Source organism: the organism of the source record quoted next, unplaced genomic scaffold, assembly GCF_019419815.1.
Source record: "Pyrus x bretschneideri cultivar Hongxiangsu unplaced genomic scaffold, Pyrus_bretschneideri_v1 Contig53, whole genome shotgun sequence".
Lineage (NCBI taxonomy): Eukaryota > Viridiplantae > Streptophyta > Magnoliopsida > Rosales > Rosaceae > Pyrus > Pyrus x bretschneideri.
The window spans coordinates 2,399,542-2,409,007 of NW_025999791.1; the positions used below are offsets into that span (position 1 = coordinate 2,399,542).

The following is a 9,466-nucleotide window of genomic DNA, read 5'->3' on the forward strand; positions in this document are numbered from 1 at the left end:
ACATATATCATGAATTGCTCTTTGCATGCTAATGCCTATCATGCTCTTTGCATGCTAAAGCCATATGCATGCCAGGGGATATAAATATGGCAGTCTGTGTTATTATTTCTTGCTCCGCTTAGCTTTTCGTTCATACAAGTCTTTCACTCTTAAAGCATAGGAATGTGCTAAAAATAACTGAAGTATTCCTTGAAAGTTGATTAATTAGTAAAAAATTGTGGTAGGCCGGCCAATTACAAAGGAAATTTTAAATCTAATAAATTACTCATAATTAATACCAATGTTTTTTACATGCATATTTACAAAGTTAAATCTAAGTAAAGATTCGAAACTCTAAACCTTAAACTCTAACTCAACCCGTTGCAGTATCGATTGAACAATGTTGTATATTATATGGTTGTATTTGCAATCCTACGTCAGCATACGCCAATATTAGAGACACATACGGTAAAATTAATTATAACTGTATAAATATTGAGAAGGAAAAACGTGAACCGTTTGTGAGCAAAATACCGAAAAAAAAAATTTGGTGCCCTGTTCAAAGGGTAACCTGAGACCAAACCAAGACCTCATGTTGCAGAGACTTGCAGGCCCTCCAAACAAAGCAAACAAATACTTGATTAGGCGGCACATCATCCATCGTAATGAGGTTAAACACCATCAATGTCAAAAGTTTCCCAATTGATCACTCACAGCAATGCTAGCAATTGAACAAAATCTGCAGATTCAATTCCACGAAAAAAAAACAGCTACAAAAAATCGTCCTAACACGTGTACGACAATGATGCATGGATGGACTCACTCAACGAGTTCAGATTTTGATTGATTGATTGATGTCGCTGCTCCATCCATTTATCATCATATCTCTGAATATTTTATATGTTCGAGTCAAGTTATTATCAATATTATGGAATTACATGTCTGACAAATAATGGCCAAGATCAGGGGTATTTCGGTAATTCACTTTCCCACTCTGACCGCATATTGCTCCCTCTATAAGAAGGGGAACACACCAGTTGAGACCAACTCGTCATATTTTCATACCTCCAAACACCAAAAGTGGCTTTCTCCTTGTAGCAATTCTTACTCTCAGCTCGTTCCTCTTCTGTCAAATAATTAAGAACAAGGTATGGAGATATATTTGGATTACCCTTATCTTTTTCCTAGCTACCTTATAATCATATTCATATTCCCATTTTATGAAGCGGTTGTTTACCTGCATTTGCATAATCTTTGTACGATATTCATTTGGACTTGGTTATAAAATCTCCAGTTGACCCAAAAAAAAAAGAAAATTACACTGCTACCATGTCAAGTATATTACGATGCAAATGAACCCAACTAGATCTCTTTCGATCTAGAGTTCCATTACATTTTAATTTTGAACTTCCACAGGTGTATTGTGATGTTGGCCAACTTATTTTCTTCAACTTCTGGATCTTTAATTTGTTTATATACACACTAAAGACATTAAGGAAGATTAATTCATAATTAGGTATCTGTATATATATGAACCATGCGCCCCTCCTTTTCCCTTTCCTCTCTCCATTTTTCTAGTGGAGTCCCAGAAAGTTCTCTCTTTAAATTTCTAACATGTCATCATTTATGCTCCTATCTTAAAGTGCCGATTTGTGGTGAGTATTCATTTCCAACTTTACACTATATAAACTTTGTTAGCACTATAGATATAAACCTACCTCATCAAAAACATTACCAACAAAAAATTGGTGCTTCTATTTTTCCAAATTGTAAGTGTAATTTTAGCATCACATTCACTCATTGAGTAAAGTTACATCTCGTTTTTGGTCAATTATATATCACCTGCATGCACATGAAATTCACTAAACTGTGCTTATTGTTTTGGTGAAAGATGGAGAAACCAAACTCATCTGGGTTGGCAAGGACCAAGTCTGAACAATTGGTGGAAACTGTAGCCGCGGAGTTGAAGTCACCTCTGCCGGGCGAAGCCATTTCGACGGTTGAAGGCGGATCAACACTGTCGAGGAAGTCAAGCCGGCGCATGATGGGGGCGTCACCCGGGCGTGGTAGTGGCAGTGTTGGCAAAAACACACACATCAGGAAGTCCAGGAGCGCCCAAATGAAGCTGGACATGGATGAGATCAGCAGCGGCGCTGCCTTAAGCCGCGCCTCTAGCGCCAGCTTAGGATTTTCGTTCTCTTTCACCGGCTTCACTGTGCCTGCTGATGATATCGCCGATACAAAGCCTTTCAGCGACGACGATGATTTACGTAAGTACTTAACACTTCATTAAATTTCAAGCAAGTGCTTGGTAATTTTCACACACAAAAAAGGTCTCAACAGTTAATTCATATGGTGCATGCTCTTCACCCACATGCATATAAAGATTAGAAAACTAGATTTAATCTTTAAATAAGATGAAATTTAGAAAAATGTCTTATACAAGATTAAAATTTGATTTTAGTCTTAGACTCTATTTAATGCCAACATATTAAATGTCTCTCTTTTTTATTTATAATTTTATGGTGTTCATAAATTAATTTTTATGAAAATATTATAAATTTTAATTCTCATTACGGTAAGTATCTTATATAAGAAAATATTTTTGTAAAGATTTTCGGTAAACATGTTTTTGCATATTTTCTTATATGCCACTAATTCATTACAATATATTTAGGTACGAACATTTTGGTACATTAGATTAGTATAATAAGTTTAGGTACGGACATTTCGGTATACTAGTTTATTATAATATATTTAGGTACCGACATTTTGGTACATTAGTTTAGTATCATATATTTAGGTACATAATTTTTAGGTACACTTATGTTTTTGCATATTTTCTTATGTGCCACTAATTCACTACAATATATTTAGGTACGGACATTTCGGTACACTAATTTAGTAAAATATATTATGATATGGATGTTTAGGTACACTAATTAGAGGAAGTAAAATATATATAATGAATTAAAATGTGTATAATAATATATAATTTTAATGTAATGATATTAAACAAGATATCTATTAAATATTAAAACAAAAATATAATATGAATTTGAATTAAGTACACATTAGAGGACTAAAATTAATATCCAATCTAACGCCAGATTTTTGTTGAATTTTAATATTCTTCAAGGATTAAAGTTCAAAAACCCCTATAAAGATAAAAAAAAAAACTATAAGTTGAGGAATATTATGCTAATTCAACAGCTAATATACAAGGGCAGGTCGAATTTCGCAATAAGTTAGTTTATAATTTTGAGTGTGGTGTGCATATGTAATGTGTTACACATGTTTTTGCATATAATAATTTTTTGGCTTTGTTTATTATTTTTATTTTGTAACTTTATGGTGCATGTTACTCTCCACTCTCCTAATAAAACCTGGAAATTATTTAACAGTTTTGAAAATTAAATTTAACAACTAAAATTCATCTATTAGCATTGGAACCCCCACCCACAAGAAAAAAAGAAAAAAAAAGAAAAAAGGGTGAGCTTCTGAGTAAATGATTGGGGTGTTCAGTCGGTACTTGGTCGGTGGGTAGGGACAAAGAGGCCACAGACGCAGCTTATGACTTTAAAAAAGATGAACATAGTGCTTTACAGTGACATGGAAATATGGAGTTGGTTAGAACGGGGCCCCACTGCGCCCATAATGCAGGAAAACTGTCTTCCTTCCACAAACTGATTAAGAAATCTTGCGTGCAAAAATGGAAAATGGTACAAAATGGAAAATGGAAGGGAGACTTACAAATATACAAATTTTTAGATCATATTTTGTTGCGTGCATGATATGATATGACAGCTAGTTGTTGAATTTTTTTAAAGAATTTAAAAAATAAGTGTAATTATCAATCGTTATACATGTAATTTACAAAAAAGAGTCAAAAAATTTGATTTTTATACCATTATTTTACAAAAATTAAACGAAATACGTTAAATCAAATTAAAAAATTTCATAAGCAATACATAAAATTAAGTGTCAAGTCTTGTCTTGTTTGTGTAACCATATCTTCCCCATTTTTCTTTGTTTTACTTCTCTTTCAAACGTTAGGATTGGATCGAATTGAGAACTGATATCATGTTTTTGACTTGAAGAAAAACCAGTCATATGTGGGTCCCGAATATGGGTGAAATGAGACTTTAATCCTTGACGATGTGTTTGTTGTCTAATGGGATGTAGTAATTTGGCATGTAGTCTACTAAGACAGCTTTTGGCCTTGAAGAAGATTCTCAAGACTAAAATATTAAAGCTACTTATTACTATAGTTATTAGTTTAGTATTAGAGATTTAAAATTCGTGAATAATTAATTTGATATTAATTTGTTTTTATTTATTTATTAGGTTAAAAATATAAATTTGTAAAAAAATATGTATACTAAAAATAAGAACCCGTGGATGTGGAAGATTATTGTTAATGGAGAACAAAAGAGAAATAAAATTTTGAAGTAAATATACTATGTCTAAATCTATTTGACATTAAATTATAGTTTAATAAAATGAGATGTGTAATTGTTATTGCAGCAGAATATCTTGAAGCTGGCATCACCAGGAAGCCAAAATTCCAAACAGAACCCACACTGCCATTATATCTCAAGGTTTTTCTTCCTTCCAAGTATTTACGTACACAAGTTACAAGCTTACAGTTGCCATATTTTCCATGTATGCTTTCCTTCTCCTTTTTATCCCAAAACCCTTGCAATGTTTGCGAACTGCATCTACCGGTGTACGATTCAAAAACCCTGTACGTGTTCAATCGTACCGCTCGATGAGAAATTGATGTGATACTTACTGTCTATTTGAGCAGGCAAGGAACTAAGGAAGGAGATTGATCATCTAGCTAGACACATCAAAGGGCGGTCCATAGAACATGGCTAGCAATATATAAGCATGGTCAGGTTCAGTCTTGTACAGAACTTCATTCTACACGGTGACTTGTTTGTACAAGACTTGCCCTTTCTTTCCAACCCGAAAAAGGTGCTTCATATTGATCATGTATAACTAAATCACATAATCTGCTTTTAGATAGGGTTCTAGAACTAAATCGAATCGCGGGTTTTACACCCTTCGAAAACTAGATTAGAAACTGGCATTGATTAAGGTTTAGGTGCACCACAAGCATCTGAGGAAAGAAGGGTATGGACAGTCTGATATTTTAATCTTCCTGGAAGGTTATTATCATCTTTTGACATTGCGAAAATTCAAGTTGTATAGAACTAGCTAGTCATAAATCGTAGTCATGAAGGCTAAATCTTGCTGTGGTTTATTCATCTCAGTTCACAGATGTGACATACAAGGTCATTTTCAAAGGAATGAGGACAACTGAAGAGAAGTATATCTTGAATGGGATTGCTGGTTTGGTTAACCCTGGTGAAGTTTTGGCCCTGATGGGACCCTCAGGAAGTGGAAAGACCACGCTCCTTAATCTGCTTGGAGGCAGGGGAAGCCAAGCCAATGTCGGCGGTTCAATTACTTACAATGATCAGACATATTCCAAGTACCTAAAGAGCAAGTATGAATCTGGAACCAAGTTTTTTCACCTTGATGATTACATAGATTAGGAGAAACAGAAACTATGTTTCTAGTGTTCATACATAACATGAAACATATGGCAGGATAGGGTTCGTGACTCAGGATGACGTTCTATTTCCTCACCTTACGGTGAAAGAGACATTGACATATGCAGCCCTCCTACGGCTGCCAAAGACATTGACAAAAGAGCAGAAGGAAAAACGAGCGATAGATGTCATCTGTGAGCTAGGCTTAGAGAGGTAAGTTCGTCTACCGGTTTCTGTTGGATTTTGGAATTCCTTTATGCATTGTCATAAATGGACTCCCTGATCGATAAATATACATATGACGAAGACTATGTTAGAAAGTATCAATTTTCTTACTAGATTAAAAGGCTAACATGCAAAAATTCTTGATATGCACAGGTGCCAAGACACTATGATTGGTGGCTCCCTTGTCCGCGGGGTATCAGGTGGAGAGAGGAAGAGAGTTTGCATTGGCAATGAGATCCTAATCAACCCTTCTCTTCTGTTTCTGGATGAACCAACTTCCGGCTTGGATTCTACAACTGCACTGCGAATTGGTCAGATGTTACAAGACATAGCAGAGGTATTTAATTTGAATAGACATTCAGTGATGCCAATGCTCTACTAGTAATATGAACATGAAGAAGTGAACTTTGTTTATGTGGCAGGCTGGCAAGACTGTGGTGACAACAATCCACCAGCCATCAAGTCGACTCTTCCACAAATTCGACAAGTTGATCCTTCTTGGGAAGGGAAGCTTGCTCTACTTTGGAAAAGCATCAGAAGCAATGGTGTACTTCTCATCCATAGGATGTTCTCCACTTATTACCATGAACCCAGCAGAGTTCTTGCTAGACCTTGCAAACGGAAATTTAAATGATGTTTCAGTACCATCAGAATTAGAGGATGAGGTGCAAATGGGAAATTCAGAAGCAGATGATACAAGAAATGGAAAGCCATCTCCAGCAGTTGTGCATGAGGTAAATCTTACGAGACATGAGTGATTTTTTGCTAACAAGAAATGGAAAGCATACTTATCTGGTGTTTCTATTTGGAAGCAGTATCTTGTGGAGTCATACGAGACACGAGTTGCAAACGAGGAGAAGAAGAAGCTTATGGCTCCCCTTCCCATCGATGAGGAACTGAAGTCAAAGATGTCATTTTCGAAGCGAGAATGGGGAACAAGCTGGTGGGAGCAATTTTCTATCTTGTTCTGGAGAGGAATTAAGGAAAGGAGGCATGACTACTTCAGCTGGTTGAGATTCACCCAAGTGCTCTCCACCGCAATAGTTTTGGGCTTGCTCTGGTGGCAGTCAGATGCTAACAATCCCAAAGGCCGGGAGGAACAGGTAAATCCTTTTCTTGTCAAATAAATAAAAGTTAACTGACCCGTTCAATACAAGAAATTTTTTAGTGTGACCGTCTCAGTGAAAAATCTCTCCCTTGATACTCAAACCCTCCTCAATTTACACTCACTCACACACACACACACACAACTACTTAACAAATAGTCGGCCACTTCATGGAGTATAGAATCAGTTCTAAACCTTCAAACTTAACCCCAAATTGCAGGCAGGGTTGCTTTTCTTCATTTCTGTTTTCTGGGGATTTTTACCCGTCTTCACAGCAATCTTCACATTTCCTCAAGAAAAAGCAATGCTGGTGAAGGAACGATCGGCTGACATGTACAGATTAAGTGCATATTTTGCTTCTAGGACTACTAGTGACCTCCCACTTGATCTAATGCTACCAGTTATGTTCCTTGTCGTTGTATATTTCATGGCTGGCTTAAGGCTGAGTGCTGAAACCTTCTTCCTAAGCATGCTTACGGTTTTCCTCTGCATTGTGGCAGCACAGGTATGCCTATTTTCAGCTACTAGTTGAGAAAATTCAATGAATATTTGTACTGCCATAGTTAACTAATTACAAATGGATGCGGAACAGGGACTTGGACTTGCTATCGGAGCTACATTGATGGACCTAAAGAAAGCCACAACTCTTGCATCAGTAATTGTGATGACATTCATGCTTGCTGGAGGGTTCTTTGTGAAAGTAAGCCTGCAATCCTTTATTAAAAACCTATATTTTGTCAACAAAATTATCAGTGAAAATTATAATTCCTGAGATTGGAAATTATATCTAAGAGTCTTTAACGCATTGTTCATAATTTTGTAGGAAGTTCCGGTGTTCATATCTTGGATTCGGTACATGTCTTTCGACTACCACACATACAGGATTCTTCTTAAGGTGCAGTACGAACACATCACACCGACTGTTCACGGGTTGACCACAGACTGCGGTTTAACAGAAGTTGGTGCCCTTGTAGCCATGGTTTTTGGATACCGGCTCTTGGCATACCTTTCTTTGCGAAGAATGAAGCTTCAAGGTGGGGCATAGTATTCAAGGAAGCCTGCATCTTTTAAAAGCCATCGTCTAAGCATAAGTTTCGAATTAACTGAGGAAACTAGTGAGGTTCCACTGATCTGCACCTTATGTATTCTCTGTTCTAAGAACTTTGTTAAATTTATGTAGTGCAGCAGGTAAAAGATCATATAGATTGGTTAGCTGGCTAATAGCCAAAACACTGTATGGAGAGAGAAAGACTTTAGAGTTATTTTGGAGTATGTAAACTCCAGATAACAGTGGAATTCAGATCATAAACTGTACTTTGTTCGTCAATTTTAATCAACGAAAACTCGTATGATTTTCCTTAACTCATGAATGAACTTTGCTGAACTACCAGAAACGTTTTTGTGTTCAAACTGTTAAATCTTTGTTTCTGTGAAACGATTAATTAAGTACACAACCAAGAACTTGCAAATTAAACAAAAGTACCTCAAGTTGTTACCCTCACGTCAATGGAAACAAAGATGGGGCCTTAGCATAAACTTTCTGAAAATCTTCCTCTTCTTTCGAAACCTCGTGTCCATTTATCAGTTTCATAAAATAAAGTTGAAGGTAATTGGATTTTCGTTAAAAGATCTACATATAACAACACAACAATCAGCACTACATATAACAACACAAATCAGCAGAAAATAACGACCATATCCAATAAATTCTTGAACTCTTGGTCACACTTACCAAAGGTATTCTATCTAGTCGCATTTGATATTATGGTTTTGGCAAAGATTTCCTTATCGAAATCATCTTTTGACAAATATAAATACTACATATCGAAACAACGAACTGTTATCTGTGCGTCACTTTTCAAGACTAAATTTCAACTCACGGCTCTACCCTGATCAACTATGATGCGCCCTCAACTTTTTTCAAGAGGGCGGGGTGGTACAAAGCTTCAGTTGCTTGAGAGGATGATGCAACAGTTTTTCCCAGAAGCAGCTGGCCAGAATTGGCCTCCTGCCGTGATCCAACACACTTGGAAAACTGTTTGGGAGAGCAAGACTGCTTCTCTCAGTGAAGGGGTTTTCAGGACGCCCTGTGACGAGCAGCTTCTTAGTGCATTGCCTCCTGAGAGTCACAGTGCAAGAGTTGCATTTCTTGTTCCAAAATTGGTTCGTTCCTCCTTCGAGGATTGCCCGTTTTGTTCATCTTGTAGGTATTGAATTTTGAATGTCTATATTTTGTATTATGTGAAACAAAGTACAAGGAAAGCTCATATAAATGAGCGGAAGAAAGGAAAAGAAACAGAAGCCGAAAACAAGGAAAAGCAAAGTAGAAAACAAGGAAAAGCAAAGCAGAAAACATGGAAAAGTAAAGTAGAAAACATGGAGGAAAAGCACAGCAGAAAACATGGACAAGTAAAGCAGAAAACATGGAACAATCAACTTGCCGACTAGGATTTAGACTAACCCTAGAACTTCTTCCAATACTCCCCCTCAAGCTGGATCAAAGGGATCAATTGATCTGAGCTTGGATAGGAGATGATGAAAAGTAGTAAATGCCAGTCCTTTGGTGAAGATATCTACTAGCTGATCATGAATGCG

At 36.5% G+C, this 9,466-nt stretch overlaps 1 protein-coding gene across 7 annotated transcripts; it reads left to right on the forward strand.

The window, feature by feature from the left end:
* Positions 1–991: 991 nt before the first annotated feature.
* LOC103952710 (ABC transporter G family member 22) lies at positions 992–8,233 on the forward strand. 7 transcript variants are annotated; one of them, XM_009364367.3, is made up of 11 exons: positions 992–1,127; positions 1,871–2,249; positions 4,507–4,580; positions 5,259–5,494; positions 5,598–5,753; positions 5,919–6,102; positions 6,188–6,499; positions 6,581–6,868; positions 7,092–7,376; positions 7,464–7,571; positions 7,695–8,233. In XM_009364367.3, exons 2-11 carry the CDS (start codon positions 1,871–1,873, stop codon positions 7,914–7,916), a joined length of 2,244 nt encoding a protein of 747 aa, XP_009362642.2. In that variant the 5' UTR covers positions 992–1,127; the 3' UTR covers positions 7,917–8,233. The 7 variants fall into 7 exon arrangements, with proteins under 7 accessions (XP_009362642.2, XP_009362643.2, XP_018504309.2 ...); XM_009364368.3 differs by having other exon boundaries at positions 1,006–1,127; positions 4,510–4,580; XM_018648793.2 differs by lacking the exon at positions 992–1,127 and adding an exon at positions 4,790–4,959 and having other exon boundaries at positions 2,181–2,249.
* Positions 8,234–9,466: the final 1,233 nt, after the last annotated feature.